We start from the raw sequence: 22,321 nt of genomic DNA, 5'->3' as shown, positions 1-22,321 counted from the left end.
CAGAAATGTGAAATTGGTGTAAGTACAATTGAGTGACAATGTGACCTGTTCTGGCTCTTGTTAAAAATGTTTGAACATGTCTGGGCAAGTTTTTGTACATTTCCGGGTCATTTGGTTTCTTTTGTACAGACTGTACAATTTTTCCTTTGTCAGAAGAGAGCCAATTGTTGATCCATAGGTTTGTAAAATGAGACTTTACTGAAGCAAAGGCACTGGATAGAGATATCACTTGAAGAGGACTTGGTTGCAAATATGTTGCCTGTTTTGCAATATTATCGACTTTCTCGTTTCCAGGTATACCACAATGACTAGGTATCCACTGAAATGTTATTTCCTTTTGGAGTTCTTTTAGTTTACTTAGTTGTTTCTGAATTAGAATAATTCTATGTGCATATAGGTTTGGTATATTAAATATAGCCCCCTTGGAGTCGGTAAGCATGCAAATAGATTTTTCAGAAATTTGAGTAGCACACTGAAGAGCAGCATCAATAGCTAGCAATTCAGTGTCAAGACTGGAGGAGGATGAACATGGTATGAAATAACTTTCTTGATATTTTGGAATATAATGTATAAAAACAATGAAGAAATAACTTTATCATGTTTAGAAATTGTCAAGGTCTGCTAAGTTCTAAACAAGGCCCACTGATTAAGTTATTCTTCATTGTTTTTATACATGGGTTTCTTATGGCAATGTTAAATCGGATATACTATACCTAGAAAAACATACTTTATATCATAGTGGGATAGAAATTATACACTTATTGCATGTTCAACTTTGTATGATTTGCCTGAAGCTCGGAAAAATAAGTGAAACAGTACAATTACTGCACATATCTCGTGGTGAACTTGGTGTAGAATTATTTATGAAAACGCAATATGTCATCTTGAACGAATTTGCATCCCATGTAGGAGAGAAAGTAAGAAATCCTAATTTGACTACACTTGAAGTGTGGCAGTTCACAACCTCCAAAAAGTCAATGCAAATGTAGGACACAGATATCACACGTCATACTTTACTTTGGAATTAATAAGAGCATGAAAGTTCGGACAAAATTTCATTCACAAAGTCTCATTTCAAAGGTCTCTGTCACTATAGTACAGAATGTCTCAAGAGTATATAATACTGTGAGATTGTCTACATAGTTTCTGCATGCTAGCTCCAGGCAAGTGATAGCGTAAGAATTAAGAATGTGCCATTCACTTACAGTCAGTAAAAAATGTTTCCGTACAACCTACCAATTTATTCTCTTTTACATAATAACATGTACAAAAGTAAAACAAAAATATGCTGTTCCGTTTCTATAGATTATCCTGATGCATACTAACGGAATTATATACAATAGTTTGAAAAATAAAGAAACAAACTTGTAAATTACATTAAATGAAACTGAAAACTAAAAACATAACAAAATAAAAGTCTCCGTACACTACAGTTTACATCCATTCAAATCACCAACCACTCTTCATTCAGTGATCAGTTGGACCTCCTTTTGTTTTTATTGCATCCCTCATGCCTTTAGGCATTGTTTGTACTAGTTTTCTTGTTTTCTCTGGCTCAATGTTGCCCCATTCGTCTAGAATTTTTCCCTCAATTGTTGCTTCTTATCTTGTGTTTTTTTCAGCCTTCGTTCCATTTCATATCATAAATGTTCTATGGGGATCATGTCAGGGGATTGGGGAGGAGTCTAGAGCTGTTTTTTGTATTGTACAGTAAGTAGAGCTTTACATTTGAGGCAGTGTGTTTAGAGTCATTGTCTTGATGAAAGATAAATGTCTCACTGATGTTGAGTTTTTCAGCATTGTCGTGTAGGTTTTCCTTCAGGATGTTCAAATATTGTATCCAGTTCATAGTCCTGTCGACAAAAACCAAATTTCCCAAATCTGCAGCACTCATGCAGCCCCAAACAAAAACACTACCTTCTCCATGTTTTACAGTAGGGCACAAATTCTTGCTTTGTAATTGTTCACTTGGCTTCTCCATACCATTGTCCTACCATCCGAATCACTGCAGATTATGACTGAATTCCAGAAGTCCTGCGGTTTGTTCACATGCTCCTTTGCGAAAGCCAAGAAAGCCAATCTCTTCTGCTTGTTGACGTTGCTCACATAGGGCTTATTTCGGGCAACTCAGCCATGGTTACTTTCGTCTTTTATGACATTTCTTATAGGCTGAGATATCACCTTTGCCCCATAATCTTCTTTAACCATGGCCGTCAATCTCTGTGCAATTATCTTTATTGGATTCCAGTTTCTTGGATCGTTCTGATCGACTTCTACTAACCTGTTATTTCGTGTCATTGTACCTTTCAAACACATATTGTACAGAAGAGGGTTTTCTTTACATTTTCTGCTATTTTTTTATCGACTGTCCCTCCTTTTTCAACTTAACAATTAACTCTCTAATTGGTATTAGTATTTACATTGTAGTCACAAGTTTTGCTGCGTCTTACCTTACTACAGTCACAGGCAACTCTATACTGACCCTGCAGCTTTCTGAACAACAATAAACACAGGTTCTCTTACACCAGTGCTGTCCGTACGGAGACTTTATGTACTCTCCTTTAGTTTTGAGTTGTGTTGTGTCGTGTTTACAAGAAATTGTACAGAGGTTACTGCGCTGTTTTCTGTAGGTATTAACCGTAAACAGAGTATATTTTAAGTAAGAATACAATTTATTTTTTTACTATATATTTAATCAGATTTTTTCACAAATGTTTATATGTGAGCCTGGTGTATGGAGACATTTTTTACTAACTATATATAAAAAAAATAAAGCCCCGACTATATAATCCTCATGGACAGAACAAAAGAGGAGCTATTATTAATAAATGGAATTAAAAAAATTACCTGACTTATCACATTACAGCAGGTCCTCGAAATGCTCATCAGAAAACAATAACTGATGGTTTAAGACACTTCTAGTGACTCAAATCCTAGTGGACGTGGTTGTTGGATCCTAAGTATTCTTGTCGTGATTAATGGCTTTTGATGTAACTGCTGCAGAGAGTATTTTTGTGTTGCAAGTTTACTAAGTACAAATCTGCGGGAAGAGTTTGATGACAGTTTCGTGAACAATTTCCAGGAATGTGAGTTTCAACGTGTTTCAGGATTCATAAAATTAGTGAGTAAATTCAAAACGACAGGTTTTGAAATATATCCTACAGTGTTAATGCATGAAAACCTTTGTGAACATCTCGAGCAATCTTCTTAAAAAATTGTACAATGTATACCTTATCTTAAAAAGTGGGGGTGCAAAGTTTAAGTTCTGGAAATCAACTGCCAGAATCGCTTATTGCAATTCATTTCTTCACTCAGTAGAAAGTAGCGTTTTAAATAATCAATCAGTGTTCTTTTCCGATAAACATTTTGACCAGCTACTGTAATGTTGTAGGTCAAATTAATTAAAAAAAAAGTCATTCTTTAATAACAGCTGTTCCCTTGTTCCATCCATGCACATTGTACTGTACGGTTTTGCATGGTATAATCTCTCTCTCTTTTTTTTTTTTTAGTAGGTTGTTTTACGACGCTTTGTCAACATCTTCGATTATTTAGCGTCTGAATGAGATGAAGGTGATAATGCCGGTGAAATGAGTCCGGAGTCCAGCACCGAAAGTTACCCAGCATTTGCTCGTATTGGGTTGAGGGAAAACCCCAGAAAAAACCTCAACCAAGTAACTTGCCCCGACCGGGAATCGAACCCGGGCCACCTGGTTTCGCGGCCAGATGCGCTGACCGTTACTCCACAGGTGTGGACGGTATAGTCTCGATTTTTACGCCATCGCCAGAAACCAACATGCGGACAACCAATGCTTTTCTTCTGGAGAAAAAGGTGGTGGAACTCTGTGTAGAATGTATTATAGCAGACAGGGAGATGATTCTTGTTCAGTTTACGGGAATTTTGTTGCTTTTAACCCCCTTTTCGTCCAACTTTAAGACTTTCAAGACATGAGTTGAGTTCAAAGAAAAATTATGTTAAAAACATAATTGAATCGGTTATTGTTGAAAGAAACTAAGTCCACTTTTTAAAGTTTTGAGATAATCGAAAAAAAAAAAAAAAACTTTTGTGGATGATTTATCGAAGATTAAACCAACATATATTGTACACATAAAAAAATATGTGTACAATTTATGTTGGTTTAATCTTCGATAGATTATCCACAAAACAATTTTGTTTCGATTATCTCAAAACTTTAAAAAGTGGACTTAGTTCCTTTCAACAATAACCGATTCAATTATTAAATTATTAACATATTTATCTATTTCATGATGTAAAATACAACAAAAAGGTGCCGCAGAAAAAAAAAACACTGTAGACAACTATATGTATTGCTCTGTACATAGGTATCACCAATGTCGCATTTGTAACATTCCTTGCACATTTCTAATGCAAGATTTTGCCTGTCTATTACATTTCTGTCACAAAACTGTCTCATAAATGCCACAATTAAAAAGATTATATGCAGGTGTGATCTAGGTATCACATCTTTGTTACAAATGTTGTATTTACTCAGCTTCACAGCCATATATATAATGAATACTGTTAACATGGTATCAGAGACTTTGGGGGTAATGAAAAGGTCTTGCCACAGACTTCACGTGTAAATAGTTTCTCACCAATGTGTAAACGTCTGTAATAATCTACAGTATTTACTAGAATATAATACACACCCAAATTCTTTGACTCTAAAATTCAGAAAATATATATATATATACTAGTTATTATAATACGTACCTGTGCTAAAACCACTCACGATTAAAATTATATTATCAAAACAGGTTATATAGGCACCCTTACCTAGGGTTGCCAACTGTTTTTTAAGAAAATACAAGAGACTAAGCAATCTACAATATTTCACATAGAAAACTGACAAATTATTCATTTCAGTTAGCAGTACTAACATACAACTTTATTCTACATTTTAGCAGTTATACTTAAATTAAGAATATTTTGAGATGTTTTGCTTCTCTTAATAGTTTCAAACAAATGTAAAAATTCCCCACATGAGTATTGCATTGTACTTATTAACATTCCATGGTATTCATACATTGCTTTACAGCTAGAATATGGAACAAGTCAAAAAACTTAATGCTATTATAAAGTCTTAATTTATAGTCACAGTCTAGATGAAATATATACAGACGAGATTTACAATATAGTCTACTAGTACAACACAAAGTTTTAGTATCAATTTCATGAAGTGTTATTGAATGTCATGAATTCACCTACAGAATACACCGTGTTCCGCTTATAAGTATAATAAAAGAAATAGTTATAATTTCATAACAATGCATGCAAATGGGTTAAGATTGGTACCATTGTAAAGAGGAAATTGGGAAGTTTTAATCCATTGTTGTTACTTATTTTTAGAAGACTCACGCATGCGCAGATAATTAAATAAGAGAATTCGTATCGTATCTTTAGTCAGTCAGCATGTGGACGCCACAGCAGAAAGCCTTTTGTGTGCTGTCATTAGCAGAACATAGATCCATAATTCGTGTACAGCGCTTGTTTCGCCGTCAGTACAATCTTAGACCGAGGGAAGCTGTACCGACGTACGTCTCAATAATGAAATGGGATAGGCAGCTCAGAGAAACAGGAAGTTTGTTGTCTAATGCAGGTAAACATTCCAAGCGTAAAGTGTCTGACGAAAATGTCGAACGCATTCGCGAGGCATTTCAGAGAAGCCCGCGGAAATCCATTCGACAGGCTAGTGTGCAGTTGAACATCCCACCAACAACAGTGCATACAGTGCTCCATAAAAGATTGCGTTTGCGAGCGTACAAGCTGCAACTTCATCAGATCATTACGCCGAATGATAAACTGGAACGAAAACGCTTTGCAGAAACAATGTTGGATAAAGTGGACGATGACGACACATTTCTAACTCGAGTCTGTTTCTCAGATGAGGCAACCTTCCACGTCAGTGGAAAAGTAAACCGACACAATTGTCGCATCTGGGGGTCGGAAAATCCAAGTGTCGTAATTGAACACCAACGGGATTCCCCTAAATGGAATGTCTGGTGTGGGATCATGCGTGACAGAATCATTGGTCCCTATTTCTTTGCTGAAAAGACAGTCACTGCAAACACGTACCTGGATATGTTGCAACTGTATGCTGTGCCACAACTCCCAGATGGAGCAATTTTCCAGCAAGATGGGGCTCCACCACACTTTGCCAACATGGTTCGCACATTCTTAGACGAACAATTCCCTGCAAGATGGATCGGAAGAGGATCACCGTACATCACATGGCCTGCCAGATCACCAGATCTAACACACCTGATTTTTTCCTGTGGGGGTTTGTTAAGGACCAGGTCTACAGGACGCCAGTACGTGATTTGGCAGACTTACAAGAAAGAATTTATGCTGCTGTCAACAATGTTACACCACAGATGCTTCATAACACTTGGGTCGAGGTTGAATACCGGTTGGATATTTCCCGTGCCACCAATGGAAGCCATGTTGAGGTTTATGGAACATAAGGTAACAAAAATTCCCAGTTTTCATTCTTTGTAGCAGTTGGTTTCAACTATATACTTGTATTAATTCAGAAGTTATAGCTATTTCTTTTGTTATACTTATAAGCGGAACACGGTGTATAAGGCGTGAGAAATTAGGCACTTCTTTAATTTGGCCCTAAATAATCTTATGTTTTGAGTTTCATTTTCTATATCGATAGGGAGGCTATTAAAAATTTTTACTGTCATATAACGCACTCCTTTTTGATAGCACGATAGACTTGCCGATGGAGTATGAAAGTCATTTTTTTAAGTGTATTTATGCTATGAACTGTTGAATTAGTTACAAAGTTTTCACGATTACATACGGGGAAGATTACACTAGCCTGCGAATTTCAACTTTGTGTTTGTTGCCTAAACTAAGTAATGTGATTTTGTATAATGTCGATGTGCTGAATTCGAATTTTCAATCCGTTTACTTCTATCACGTCAGGTTTGTTTGCAAAATCACTTTAAATGTATTGTATAATTACGTGAATTTCATCACAAACTTTTTCATTTCACTTTTTTATTTCAAATGCAAAAGCAATATTTAAAAGACACAACTTGCTGAAATTATGTGTATGGTTGTTCATACATGTCACTAGAGTGTTTTTGCTTTGTTTTGTCTTGTTTATTTCACTATTGGATGAATAAATTAGCACAGTATCACACAAAAAATTACACCACTTGCTTCTTAGTTGAGGAAGTCCTTCTGGTCCTCTTTCTTTTGTTTTTGTCTTCAGGTATTTTATGCTTTAACATCCAGCAATAATGAGGATGCATACTGATGCTCCATCGTCCCTGGTATCTCCTTTCGAACTCCTGCAGATCCTTGTGAAATCGTTCACCTTGCTCTACGCTCAAAAATCCTAGATTTTCGGGGAAATAATCAGGTGAGAAAACAGAAAATGAATTTTGATACTCATGTTACAACCAAGTTCCTTGTATGCTTCAAGCATGTTAGCCACAATGTTTCGGTAATTAGGACCCTTGTTGTTACCAAGAAATTTTAAAACAAATTCGCAGAAAGATATCCATGCTGCTTTCCCCTTTTCATCCACAGTGTTTTAAAATGCTGCATCAGACGTCTGTTTTCTTTTGTCAGGACCATTAAATATACATTCTCTTAATTTGCTTCAGACAGTAGTGGAAATTACTTACATATGTACTTGAAACAGTCTCTTTCCTTATTTAAAGCCACGTTCTGCAGCACCCGACTCTGGTAGATAGTCACTGTCACTCGTCACAATTTCCCTTACCACTACATCACACTCAGATTAAAACTATTCAAGATTTTCTAGTCGCACAGTGATTGGTACATCAGGCCTATGGGGTACAGGTAAAATGGCTGACCGAATAACTGGATACACGATATGCTTTTTATTTTTAGAATCGTACCCCTTCACATCACACGAACAGAAGTAGCAGTCATTACTATGGTTCCACTGCTCTCTCCAAACCATAGGTACTCCAAAAGATAGCAACAGTCTTCTGCCGTTGATCCAATGATGAAGTTCTTCAATGCATCCTCTACATACCTTGTGTGGTGTCCAAGCTTTACTATGATCTCCAAGTTTGATTCCAAAATAAGCAAGATATGACTTTTTCACAAAATCTGTAAAATTACGCCTCTGCTTAGGCAATGTTATATTTTATATAAGTTATATAACAAAAATGGTCTGGATTATTTATACATTCCCGTTGCGACATGGTAAATACTTTCTTACTGAACTAAGAACTCTCAACTTTCTACTCCACAATAAAGCTTCAAAAACTGATTTCGTTTCGTTTCCAGATGAAACATAGACTATTGAAATGTGAGAGGAACTAGTCTCTCACCAAGGTATGGTTGACATTTCTATCTCCCACAAATAAAGATAATGGCAAGGCTGTACATTATTTCACCCTAACTTCCTTATACGCTTGCACCCTCTGTATGCTAAGAAACATCTGTTATCCTTGATTTTCAATATAAACATCTTAAAATATGTTGAATACATTTAGTTTTCATATATTAACATACTAAAACTACAGTTGTTGAAGTATTATAGTTTAAATAATTACGCTATGAATTGTCGTAATATATTATAAGAAAATTAAAATAACAAAAAAATGGTACGTGATAGGAACTTTCTGGCTTCGAATTTGACTTCAGCATGCTAAAAATACCCTAAAAACATTGAAACTTTGGAGGCAGTAATTTCATCGCAGACTAGTGTTATTAATGAAAAGATATACTGACAAGCCATGGGCATTATTTGTAGTTTTTTTAAAATAGTCCTACACGATTACCTAGATTTGGCACCTACCATTATTCTAATTACTGTTTTTTGTAGTAGGAATATACTGTTAGTATCTGTGGAATTTCCCCAGAATATTATTCCAAAACTCATTACCGAGTGGAAGTATGCAAAGTATATTGTTTTTAAGGTATTGATATTTAATATGATTTTTCCAATTTAACACATTATCGATTTTTAAGCCAAGAAATTTGGTTATTGTGGTTTCTAATAGGGATCTATTGTTAATTATTGCGCTAGAAATTTGCGAGGTTGAATTTGCACATGATTTAAAATTAATTGTGATTTGCAGTTCTGATTTGATTAGGGTGCTCCTGTGTGTCGTGCTCCTGTTTCGACATCTGTCCACTTACTGTTCATAAAGAAAAACATTCTCTGCATGACTTAGCTGCCTGGTATGCTTACAACACAACTAAGCTTAACTAGTTTTTTTTTTTTTTAATTTGTTACTCTAGCGTTGATTTTAAACTAGTGAGCCCTGAAACTATTTCTGACAAGTATTATCTTCTGCAGAGATTGCACATTTCAGTGCAACTCAAGCACAGAGAAATTAAACATTTCAAATCAATTTTTACGTTATGCAAAAGTAAGGGTGAAAAATGCTCGAGGAGAAAAAAAAATATGGGAGTCAGGAGACTATTAAAAATTAGGGCTAAATACGGAAGGGTTGGCAACTCTATCCTTACCTCTAACTGTACATCGCATGCCCATTCACAATGAAAATTAAACATAACCGTAACATAAACACAGAAGTTTGCGGCTCATTCACAATGATTCACATAAACATTGTTGTAAGACGTTGACATGAAAGTTTCGACCCTCCCAAGTACTAACATTGTAACTCAATTTTTTATGGTTTTGAGTTGTCCTAGTTAATATGGTCTTAAATTGTTTCTTTTTCTCCCAGTACTATCATTGTATAGCTCTAAACCTTCCCAATTGTATGCAAAATCTTATTGTTACTCTACATTTTTGTATACACTAATTTACACGATCATTTTAAAACTTCATTTTCATCTCCTGAAAAATGTAAAAAAGTGCGTTACAATGTTAGTACTTGGGAGGGTCGGTTTGTAAACTCCAAACTTTCATGCTTATGCTTACGTGATTTGCAAACAGAACACAATCGTGGAGCGCTGAAGTATATGACAGAATATGAGGAAATGGCGTCGTTGTTATGTTTCCATGGTTACCAAGTATGTTTGCAGTTATGTTTATGTTCCCATCGTGAATGGTGGTATGACTTCTTGATTTTACCGTAATGTTTACATTCTTAAGTTAACGCTTATGTTATGTTTAATTTTCATTGTGAATGAGCTTTGGTCGTCCTTACTTGCAGTATGAGAACTGAAAGTTCCGGTCGACAGATTTAGTATGATGTCAGAATACTGATTAACAATAACGAACGTCATGTCACTCTTTCATCAGCAATAGATTTTATTGTTGGTAAATTCTTTTGGTTTATTTAAAGATGTTAGACTGTTGAAAGTTGTATAGTACAACGAGAAACATAATAGTTAAGCAAATCGAGTTATTTCTAAGTCAAAGAATGCCACACTGCGATGCTCTGAGTCGAAAATTTTTGGTCATATGTTGACGGGTTATTCACTTTGCTTTTCTGTTTACATGTTACATATCTATGCTGAAAAAATTAAAACTATAGCCTCTTATCAACCACGCTACAGACCTTGAAACATTTTCGCCCGCTCAACAATTATGTCCCTCAATGTACATAAAATCTCATAATAAAAGAAAAAAAGAGTCAGTAAGTCATTCATTATCATAAGTTAGAATAATCGTCTTAAAAAATGGACATGAAATTACGAATGAAAAGTGAGCAAAGACGAGAAAACTGTTTCTATAAGCCCTTTCCCCATCATATCTTGTAGCGTAAATAGACCGTTAATATCAATTCGTTTCATTCTGCGTGATTGCATGTGAATAAACTACACCATGGAATATAATATGCACCCCATTTTTCAAGACGATATTTTGTTAAAAAGGTGCGTGTTATAATCGTGTAAATACAGTAGATATCTTTTTAATTTATAAGTATAACTCTTTAATAAATGTCGCACTTGAAGAGTTTATTCTCTTGGTGTGCCTTCAAGTGCGTTCTGACTAGTTCAGACGTTGTAAAAATTTGGCACATGTGTTACACTTAAGCTTTTCACCTTTATGCAATCTCATATGTATTCTGAGAAGGTAAGACGTCATTTTATCAGCGCCACAAATCTTGCACTTGAACAGTCTTTCGTCAGTGTAAATTCCAGAGTGTTCCCTAGAAGCATCCTTTGTGAAACCCATGTTGAAGATATTCCTTTGAAAAGGACAACTTAATTCAATCTCCTCTCTATGAACAGAATTCGGAGGACAGCACTGCATGGCTGTGGGTTCTTGCAGCTGCAGGTCACAGTGTTGAGATATTTCTGTATTTGGCACTTCACCATTGAGGATACCTCCAATGCTCAGATGACGTGGTTGAGTGGTTTTGCAGTTCCAAGTTCTGAAGTCACACAATTTTTGTAATGTAATATAATACCATCAAGCCCTTTTACTACATACTTCGTGTTCCATGTTGTTGGAATTAACAGCACCAATTTTTTATTTACCGTATTTACCAGCGTAATGGACGCACCCACATTTTTCGCGTTAGAATTAAAAAAAAATTCCCAACGTAATAGACGCATCTCATTATAAACAAAAGATCGTTTTAATAATATCGAAAGTCGTAAGATTGGATGCACTGCTTATGTTTAGATTCAAGTTTTTAAACAACAATGGATGGTAGCACTGCAATTGTGATTGGCTCTTTTTTACGCATGCAAAATATAGGCACTCTCCATAATGCAGTATTCTTAGGACATCTGCAATAATCAATTGTGTTGATAAAATCGTGTTTCAAATCTGTGATAAATATTTACTATATTGTATGTCAAATAATAGTGCAGACGGAAAATGAGCAAAATGTCTTGGGAAGCACCTATCGACAATAATCTTCACTTAGCCATCTCAGTAGCTCAGTTGGCAAAGCTCTATCTTATGATGACTCCAACACTGGGCAGAGATATAGATTATATAAGACAGACAGAGTGCTGTAATCACATGGTGGCACACAAAGCACTGTGATGTATTTATTTATAGCAAATAAATGAACATAGCTCTTTAATATTCGAAATTGGACCTCAGTTAATATAAGCATTTTTACTTAAAATGGCTTCAGTATTCATTTCCTGAAGTTATGACCTTCCTACACTAATCACTCCAAAGAAGGGCATGCCTCAATGTATAAAAATGTACCGGTAACTTATATTTTATCATAAACAGAGAATGAAAATACTCCAAATCAAGACACACACAGTATAGGGCCTACTCACCTTTCAGTTAAGACTTCTTTTTTCTTTGCTGCAACTTCCAGATTTTGCTCCTCTGGAGCTGATTCTCGACCACATGACTCTTTCTGGAATAAAGCAGAGAGATATGACTCAAGTTTATTATGGAACCACGTAGAAGAGTGTTGGACTGTACAAAACAGACGCAAGGGCGTGATCAGATATCAAACCATGCAAAAGTTGCCAGCTAGTAGCTATTATGCTTGCCACTGAACCTGATGTTAGGAGGTTCAAACCTGAAGGACAAGGATTTTTAAGAGCTATACAAGAGGGCTGAAGTTACAGGAGAATAGAGAAAGTTACACAACACAGAACTGCAAGCATTGTATTCTTTATCTGACATAATTAGGAACATTAAATCCAGACGTTTGAGATGGGCAGGGCATGTAGCACATATGGGCGAATCCAGAAATGCATATAGAGTGTTAGTTGAGAGGCCGGAGGGAAAAATACCTTTGGGGAGGCCGAGACATAGGTGGGAAGATAATATTAAAATGGATTTAAGGGAGGTGGGATATGATGATAGAGAATGGATTAATCTAGCTCAGGATAGGGACTAATGGTGGGCTTATGTGAGGGCGGCAATGAACCTCCGGTTCCTTAAAAGCCAGTAAGTAAGTATACAGAGCCTTGGCCTGGCTTCCCCTTGGAAGGAAAGTAAAGCTGGGGTCTTGTGTTTTAGATTTATGATACATAAAAGAATCGTGTCCATGAATAGCCGAGCTCCAGGTAAACTTTACCATTTTAATAAATGAATAAAGTAATCAATTATCAATAAAGGCCGAAACGTAGATGAGAGGATAATATTAAAATGGATTTGAGGGAGGTGGGATATGATTGTAGAAACTAGATTAATCTTGCTCAGGATAGGGACTGTTGGTGGGCTTATGTGAGGGTGGCAATGAACCTCCGGGTTCCTTAAAAGCCATTTGTAAGTAAGTAATAAATTATAAATCAGTCATATGACTTATCATAACCAATGTAATACTAAAATAGTTTACATTATATACATTTATTGTGTAAACGTTTTCACCTTTGAGGCATCTTCACACAATGGGTAATACGATATCAAGTAAAATTTAAAATTGCATAAATGTACACTGAAACATACAATGTGTGATGAAGTTATATAATCTAAAATGTGTTGTACTATGTAGTTACAAATTAATCACAAATAAGTTTATAGTGTTCATTGTCAAACTGCATAAAATACCTAGGCTACATACTAAATACACTTAAATTCAGTTTGTTTAAATTAATTGTAAAAACGATCGCTGTGTGCTCACTGAATATAAATATATTTATTAACAGTAATCTCACTAGAGGTTTGGAGTTATCTAGAGAAAATCAAAACTCGGGTGGGATTTAATTGACTATTACATGATTAGAAGAAAGTATATAAAGATTAGAAGAAATAAAGTACTCTAATACAAGAAAATATTAATTGACTTACTAAAATTCTATTCCACTAATGTTAGCTTCATCAAAATGTTTGAACAGAGCCGCCATTTTTAGTTGTTTATCTATGCAGTTTACAAATGACAATAGCAAAGCATGCTTTATAGTACCGTAAAGAATTTGCAGTTTGAAATGTAGGGAAACAAAGAAACAAATGATAGGGAAGTGATAAAAGCAAATGAAAGTATATAAAGATCAGAAGAAAAAATGTTATGGTTTATTTAATGACGCAACTGCAGAGTTTATATCAGCGTTGCCAGATGTGGCGGAATTTTGTCCCACAGGAGTTCTTTTACATGCCAGTAAATCTACTGACATGAGCCTGTCGCATTTAAGTACACTTAAATGCCATCGACCTGGCCCAGGATCGAACCCGCAACCTTGGGCATAGAAGGCCAGCGCTATATCAACTCGCCAACCAGGTCGACAGGTCAGAAGAAATAAAGTACTCTAATATAATAAAATAGGTATTGACTTATTAAAATTCTATTTCACTAATGTTAGCTTTACCAAAACGTTTGAGCAGAATCTCCATTTTCAGTTGGCTACCTATGCGGGAAAACAAATGACGATCGCAAAGCCTGTTTTATAGTGCTGTAAAGAATTGACATTTTGAAATGTTGGCAAACAAAGAAGCAAATGCTAGGGAAGTGACAAAGACAAACAAATGCTAGGGAAGCGATAAAAACAAACATGCTAGGGAAGTAATGAAATTGTAGCAATAAACAGCCATGAAATATATCCTTTCGTACTGTTTTATTGGTCAAAAGTAGTATGACATAGTAGAAGTGTAATAGTCAATGTAAAATATTATGATGTATCCTAAACTGATTACATTGTCAGAATATTTCATGATTATGTAGTTGTTGCCATATTGAAGTTAGTCAGATATAAATATGCAGGTAAATTAACATAGGGTTCAAATACTCGCACAAAAATCAATTTAAATATTGATCACAGCTGTTAGGATACACATATTTACTATAGTGCAATTTCTGTATTTATTATTAGTCTGACTCAACATTTCGGGTTTGCTTGCGACACAGAACAGCTCATAGTAAAATTTAAAATGAAAAACAATACAAACAGGTTTCAAACAAAAGAAATTAAGACATGACATAAACAGACTAGTACAATTTAAACTGAGTGTACTCCATAAAGATGCTGGCGAAATATCGCTACGGAAAACTTTATTATGGTGGTGCGATGACATCTTGAATTTCTCACTTCAGCTTCTATTTTTCCCTCAACTTTACAAAGGTTTTCGGAATGGTGCCTCTTACTCCAAAGAAGAGACCGGTAACTGTGATTGCTTAATGCTGTACTTGACTGATACGAACAGAATTGTGGGCTCGTAGATCTTTTTCTCTTCATTCACTTCAGATGGTTGAGTGGCTGAGTTTTCAAATCTGATCGTAGGATCTGGTTTAATGTTGAATAAAAAGGTAAAAAAAAAAAATCCTATTGTTAATGCGTCAAAAGTTTCAGGACATTAGGGAAAGTCTCAAGAAATCTCCTAGAAAACTTGCACATTAAGCCGAAATTTTTTATTCTTTTGCTCACAAAGCAATAAAAGACTACAATTTAGATCTTATAAAGTGACTGAAGTGTAAAGTTTAAGTCCTAGAGATCTCGTTGCCAGAAATGCTTATTGCAAACAGTTTCTTCAAATAATAGATAGTGATGTCTCAAACCACAATTAGTGTTGTTTTCTGATTAATATTTTGAGCACCTTCTGCAATATGTTAAGATCAAATTTTTTTAAATTCTATTCATTAACAACAGCTATTCTTTTGTTCCATGCTTGCACATTGTATATTAGGTGCTCTTCTCGTCTGTGCAAGTGGTTGGTAGTCTTGGCTTTTACACTGTCACTTGTCAGGAGTCAGTGTGCAGGCAGAACGTGGACAACTGTAAGAATTGCATGTGTGGGTAATGGAGCGAACAAAATCACATTGCTGTTCAATGATTAGGGTATGATCAAAGTCGTAAAACAATAACAAATGAATAATTTGTTAGTATGACAAGGAAGCTAGGACAGGTGTGCACATTAATTTGGGGGAGGGGGTGGAAACCTGATTTTCCCTGACCAGCCAGTAGCAAGAAAACTAGTCTCCACCATTTTCATAGCTGGCCTAGCTCTGTGCACTTCTTAGCTTTCATTTTTCTTTCTGTTTTTATATTTATTTTACAAATTTAATGAAAATTACAAAACAATTTTTTAATTAAAAAGCAACACAGCAAAAACTGAGTGGCTCCCAAGAATTACACTCTTAAGGTGCATCTACACAGTTCAATTGTCCATACATTTACACATGCAATCTGAAGAGAATATTGAAAGAATCAAGTTGAAAACGAACGTTCAATTAAGTTTTTTTCCTTGTGGTTGGCAACTCTATAGTATCTATTAGATGCTTTATGGTTGTGGTACTTGTCAACAATGTGACGCTGAAACATGTGTTCAGGTTACTGCCCAGCGACAGTCCTGATGTATTTTTATATTTGTGATGATTGATTAATTAATATTAACCTGGCACACTCACAATCACACTCACATTCATATAAATTTCCAGACTCTAGACACCCAAGGAATTCTTTTTCTTCAAGAAAATTCACCGAGCACCGAACCCGGGAATCGAACCCGGGACCTCCTGATCTGGAAGCCAGCATGCTGACCAACAGACCACGGAAGCAGTTGTTCAATTAAGATGCATGCAGATTTTGTGTCTACACAGTGAGCCGTTTTGGACGTCATCTTCACTACGTTTAAATATCAATCCAACACTTACTACTTGATTCATAAAATTGTGGTTGAACACTCCAAAGACACTCCTATTTGTGACAACCTTCAATAAAGCTAAACATACTTGCTGCCATTCTCAATTTCAAAGGTCCACCATCACCGAACAAAAGGATTTTCAGTTTATTCACGGCCACCTAAAACAGTCAGCTGCTCGCTTCATGCTACTGTTGAACGAAATACACGCAAGATATCCACCAGCGATGGGTAGCTTTCAATTGCCGCATGCGCTCTCATTTTATGTGGAAAAAGCATCCACAATTGAATGCGTTTCGTTCACTCTTGCATGCATTGCTTGAATGCTTAAAGTTGAAAGAAAAGTTGAACCATGTAGATGCACCTTCAGTAACTTTTTTCAGAATAGTGTTAAAACATGATACAATCTTTTTGCTGTAAGAAAAATCCTAATGTAAACAATAGCACGTGACTGAAGTGAGGCTTCATTGGCCGCTGTTTGGCGCCATAGATTCTCAGTACGTGTTCCCATCTACTGTTGTACATTCTGTTTCATGTTAAACATTTCCCGTTACTCGTCAAGTAGGCCTAACCTCACTACTATGCATTCGTTTGCTTAGGAAACATTTTCTTTATAATTACTGCCACTAAAACTCATTTAACTTATTATATACATTTAAGACTATTTGTTTTTCTCCGCTTTTGAGAAGGTTTCCACTCCTATGTTTAATAACCACACACACCGAGGATGCAGAAGCCATACTTCAGTACCACGTGCTTACGTGAACAACTACGAGCCCAAGTGACGCCAGCTTGTTACAAGAACAGATTACCTCGGTGTTACTGTTTGTATTCATCCGCGTTCATAGCACATAACAAAATATAAAAGTAGCTTTTCTTTTACATATCATTTTACATATGAGTGAAGTTATATGCTTCATTGTATTTAAAAACTAGAATTTAATTTTTTATTTTCATATAATAGAAGATGATTGTTTCCAAATACGGACTATATTTTCCTGCGTCGTGTGAGTGTTTCGACTGTGAGCCAATCACGAGTATGACAGCCACGTGATTGTGTTTACATTAGGATTTTTCTTACAGCGAAAACAGCATAGAAAACAAGTGATACTGTATCACTCCCCAGTTTTGACTTCGATTTTAGGACGGAAGAGACTAGAAATAAGATAATCGGGAAATATACACTGCTTAGCCATAACTGCATTGTTTGTCAAACTTAAACAAAGAAAATCTAATGAAAATTAAAAAAAAAATTGCATAACTGAAGCAGTACGAGTGCATTCATATTGTTAAAGAATTTAACTTCCTTGACTACCACTGACTTTCCAGAATGTGGACACCGTGTAGGATACATAGAACACACTGTACAGTCTGAGACAACCGAACACTAATTGGAAACTAACACTCAACATCATCAACGAGCACCATTTACCTCAGTGTCACAAACCCCTGGACAAAACGTGAGATCACGGCGTAACTTTTTGCTTGATTTTTTACTCTGCAGCTGTTCTCCATTTAAAAGAAGCTTCAATATGTCCTCGCCAGAGTGCGTGCGTGTGTGGTTGTCACGAGCGACTGATGTTGGGAAGTCCTCACCACAGAAATCGCAAGTGAAAGACTTCTCCAACGCATGGGTGGAAATTTGTTGTTTAGAACTATTTGAAGTTCCTAAACACTCGCCCAAAAATTTCCATATATCCGGATTTTCCTGTTTGTGTGTACTCAAGTGTTTCACCGAACTGTCGCTCGTTGTAAACACTTTGTGGCAAATTTCGCAACAGAAAGCTTCTTCCCTGACTGTGTTGTCCACAGGGATACAATTTTCTGCAGACTCATCAATTGAGGCCCATTCTTCTTCAGTCAGGGTGTAACACTGTGATATTTCGTTCCTCCAAACTTCAGAGTTGTCTGATTCTCCGATACTATCGTGATGTGTTTGTATAGTTCTGTAAAAAATAGTGAAAGATATGTGGTTACGTAAACTTAGGGATGCACCGACATCCACTTCAAGTTGTTCATGGGGTACTGTAAACATTAATTCCAAATGTTTTGTATAATCAGTGTGTATGTCTAAGTGTAAGAACTACTGAGCCAACCTTAAACCACTCCCTCTATAAAGAGAATGTTTCATTATACGAGGGGTAGTCATAAAGTTTTAATACTTACTTACTTACTGGCTTTTAAGGAACCCAGAGGTTCATTGCCGCCCTCACATAAGCCCGCCATAGGTCCCTATCCTGAGCAAGATTAATCCAGTCTCTATCATCATATCCCACCTCCCTCAAACCCATTTTAATATTATTTTCCCATCTACGTCTCGGTCTCCCTAAAGGTCTTTTTCCCTCTGGTCTCCCAACTAACACTCTATATGTATTTCTGGATTCGCCCATACGTGCTACATGCCCTGCCCATCTCAAACGTCTGGATTTAATGTTCCTAATTATGTCAGGTGAAGAATACAATGCGTGCAGTTCTGTGTTGTGTAACTTTCTCCATTCTCCTCTAACTTCATCCCTCTTAGCCCCAAATATTTTCCTAAGCACCTTATTCTCAAACACCCTTAACCTATGTTCCTCCCTCAAAGTTTCACAACCATACAGAACAACCGGTAATATAACTGTTTTATAAATTCTAACTTTCAGATTTTTCGACAGCAGACTGGATGATAAAAGTTTCTCAACCGAATAATAATTATCACCTCGAAAAAATGAAGCTGCGACCATGAGACTTAGTGATGGTGTTAGTCCTTTTCTACATATTCAGCCTGCAACGCGACACATTTTTCCCAACGATGGATGACTTGACGGAGGCCTTGGTTGTAGAAGTCTGCATTTTGGCTGTTCAGGAAACGTTCCATCTCAAAAATCACCTCGTCGTCATTCTCGAAATGCCTGCCATGCAATGGTTTCTTCATATGAGGAAAGAGGAAGAAGTCACTGGGTGCCATATCAGGAGAATACGGGCAAAATTTGATAGCCTAAAGAAGCAGCATGTGTGACTGTGTCCTGTGCAGAATGAGCTGGGGCGTTGTCATGAAGCAAAAGGACCCCCTTGGACAGCTTCCCGCGACGCTTCGTCTTGATAGCCTCCCGTAACCTCGTCAGGAGATTTCAGTAGTATGCTCCTGCTGATGGTTTGCCCCTTCTGAGCATAATGTGTCAGCACCACACATTGGATGTCCCAAAAAACACTCAGCATCACCTTGCCTGATGATGGTTGGGTCTTCGCCTTTTTCGGCGGTGGTGAATCCATGTGTTTCCACCCCCCGTATTCTCCTGATATGGCACCCAGTGACTTTTTCCTCTTTCCTCAGATGAAGAAACCATTGCGTGGCAAGCATTTCCAGAATGACGACGAGACGATTTTTGAGGTGGAACGTTTCCTGAACAGCCAAAATGCAGACTTCTACAACCAAGGCCTCAGTCAAGTCATCCATCATTGGGAAAAATGTGTCGCGTTGAAGGGTGAATATGTAGAAAAGGACTAACACCATCACCAAACTTCATGGTCGCAGCTTCATTTTTTCGAGGTCATAATTAAAACTTTATGACTACCCCTCGTAAATGTATGTCTCACATCATCCTTTACTGAAACAGTGAACGAAAAGACTAAATCTAAAGCTCACCTCTCAGCCAAGAATTCATCATTCTCTGTTGTTACGTCCAGATTCATCTCGTCCTCTATCACGCCTATATCATGTAACTCTTCCTGAAAAAAAAAAAAGTATATATACATATCGATTCAGGAGGAATAGTAAATATGGACTATTCTGAGTAAAAAAAAGTTAATATAAACATGTGTCCAATTTTCAATGCATATGGAGATTACATCTGTTTGAATGTTACACATAACAAGCACGCAGCTTTCTTTGTGTGGTAAACATCACAGAACAATAAAAAAATATGCACATACATTTTTTAGGTACATAGTAAGAAAAGTTCAATGAATGAAACCCTGTTCTTTGCTAAACAAATATTTTAAATATCGATTGTTGCCAAACTATGAAGTATATAAATATAATATTGCGTGAAATTCATATTTAGAACATACAAAGTATCCTACTACAATATTTTTAACTTTTGGGACATCATGGTTCAATAACATACTTTTTTGCATGGAATGACCCTCGTGTTTTAACCCAGTACTGCGAAATTGTCATGCGTTGTATCTGGTGTACAGAATTTCAAATCAGCGCAGCTGATACCAAATGATGATTCAATACAATGTCGGTAGTCCGCCTACAGTAGATGTGTCATGATCAGGGCTGGGCAGTATTTGAAATACATATTTGAAATACATTTGTATTTTGTAATTTGTAAGGATTTTCGAAAGTATTTTGTATTTAAATACATAAAATTGATGTATTTTGTATTTCAAATACTTAAAATACTTTTTTCTTCTTCTTGTCCTTCAAGTTTTGGATTTGGATTTGAAGAATGAACTTTTGTCTTATTTGCCTGCCCATCTCAGATGTGCTAGCCATACACTTTCTTGCCACAACTGATTTCCTTAATGCCATAAAGAAATCTCCAACAGCATCAAGGATCCATCACTTCAACTTGCTAAATGTTCAGCATTATGGAATGCGTCTAGGAGACCCAAATTCTCAGAAATTATATCAGATGTCTTGAAATATTCATTAAAGTTTCCTTGCCCAACTCAATGGAATTCTCTTTATGACTCAATCTCTCAAATATTGCAATTCAAACATGATATAAACAGTATATGTGAAAAACTGGGATTGCCAACCTTCAAAGATGTTTCATTACCTTGAAGAATATTGTGCAGTTCTGAAACCCATTGTCGTAATCCTTGATTTAATGCAAAATGAGAACACCTGCTATTATGGTTAACTTTTGTCCACATTAATTTCCCTTAAAAACAGATGATATATTCTGTTACTTAACAATCTACGCCATGTATTCCAAGTAACTCCAATCCTAATAAGTTCACTTTCATCAAGATTTAAAGCGATGTTTGATCTGACCCCAGAATCAAATTGAGCAATTTTGGTAGCTTGCTTCCACCCATCATTGAAGCTGAGATGGTACCTGACACTGCCTCACTAAATGATAAGAAGAGGACACAGAATATGTGCGTGAAATGAGCTGAGCAGTTCTCTGCTACACCTTTGGTCAGTTCAGACAATGAAAACAATTTTTATGTTTTCAACTCAAGTACAACAGACTTGGAAAAGCAAAGAGAACAGAACTTTTCTACTGCGGAATATGAGCTCATGCAATTCTTCAATGGCAAAGGGACAACCCGGTGCACTCTAGAGAATTACCCAACAGTGAAACAAGCTTTATAAAGTATAATACAAGTTCGTGTTCCTCTGCACCTGTAGAAAGACTGTTCTGTTTTGCAGGATTTATTCATTCACCAGCAAGGTGGTTTTTTTGAAAGGGAGCAGTAATTATTCATATATAGCATAATTTCAATGCTGACTAAGAATGTTCAGTTACAGTGTTTATATAAAACTTCGAGATAAAAATACTTTTAATGTTAATATAATATTTTAGATTTTCAGCAGTATTCTTATTTCTTTAGACCTACTGTACATATTGTATCGAGTATTTGAAATACAAACGTATTTTGAGTATTTGAAATACAAATGTACGAGGGGTATCCAGGAAATAACGACTGTTTTGTTGTAATAATTAAAAAAAAAAAAAATTAATTGAGAAAACAAAGTCTGTTACATAACTGAAGCTTCCTTTACTTCTCTACATAATCACCACCTACATTTAAACATTTGTCGTATCTGTTCACTAGCTTTAGAATTCCCGTGTTATACTCCTCTGCCGCCAGTTCATTAAGCCAGGTGTTCACTGTCTTCTTCAACTCTTCATCACTTCCAAAACGCGTACCACCCAGAAAGTCTTTCAGCTTAG

The 22,321-nt window shown here is 36.1% G+C and overlaps 1 protein-coding gene across 3 annotated transcripts in view; it reads right to left on the bottom strand.

The window, feature by feature from the left end:
* Positions 1 to 6,800: 6,800 nt before the first annotated feature.
* LOC138698634 (zinc finger protein 479-like) overlaps positions 6,801 to 22,321 on the bottom strand; it is a 33,181-nt gene continuing 17,660 nt past the window's right edge. For all 3 annotated transcript variants that reach the window (XM_069824746.1, XM_069824743.1, XM_069824745.1), the window contains exons 3-6: positions 20,053 to 20,135; positions 17,860 to 18,373; positions 12,179 to 12,261; positions 6,801 to 11,307 (exon numbers count right to left, since the gene is read on the bottom strand). In XM_069824746.1, the coding sequence (XP_069680847.1) occupies positions 10,923 to 11,307; positions 12,179 to 12,261; positions 17,860 to 18,373; positions 20,053 to 20,135 (1,065 nt within the window). In that variant the 3' untranslated portion in view covers positions 6,801 to 10,922. The remainder of the gene's footprint in view (positions 11,308 to 12,178; positions 12,262 to 17,859; positions 18,374 to 20,052; positions 20,136 to 22,321) is intronic.

Source organism: Periplaneta americana, chromosome 4 (genome assembly GCF_040183065.1).
Source record: "Periplaneta americana isolate PAMFEO1 chromosome 4, P.americana_PAMFEO1_priV1, whole genome shotgun sequence".
NCBI lineage: Eukaryota > Metazoa > Arthropoda > Insecta > Blattodea > Blattidae > Periplaneta > Periplaneta americana.
The sequence above is the reverse complement of the archived record's forward strand: the minus strand, read 5'-3'. Positions and strand labels throughout refer to the sequence as shown.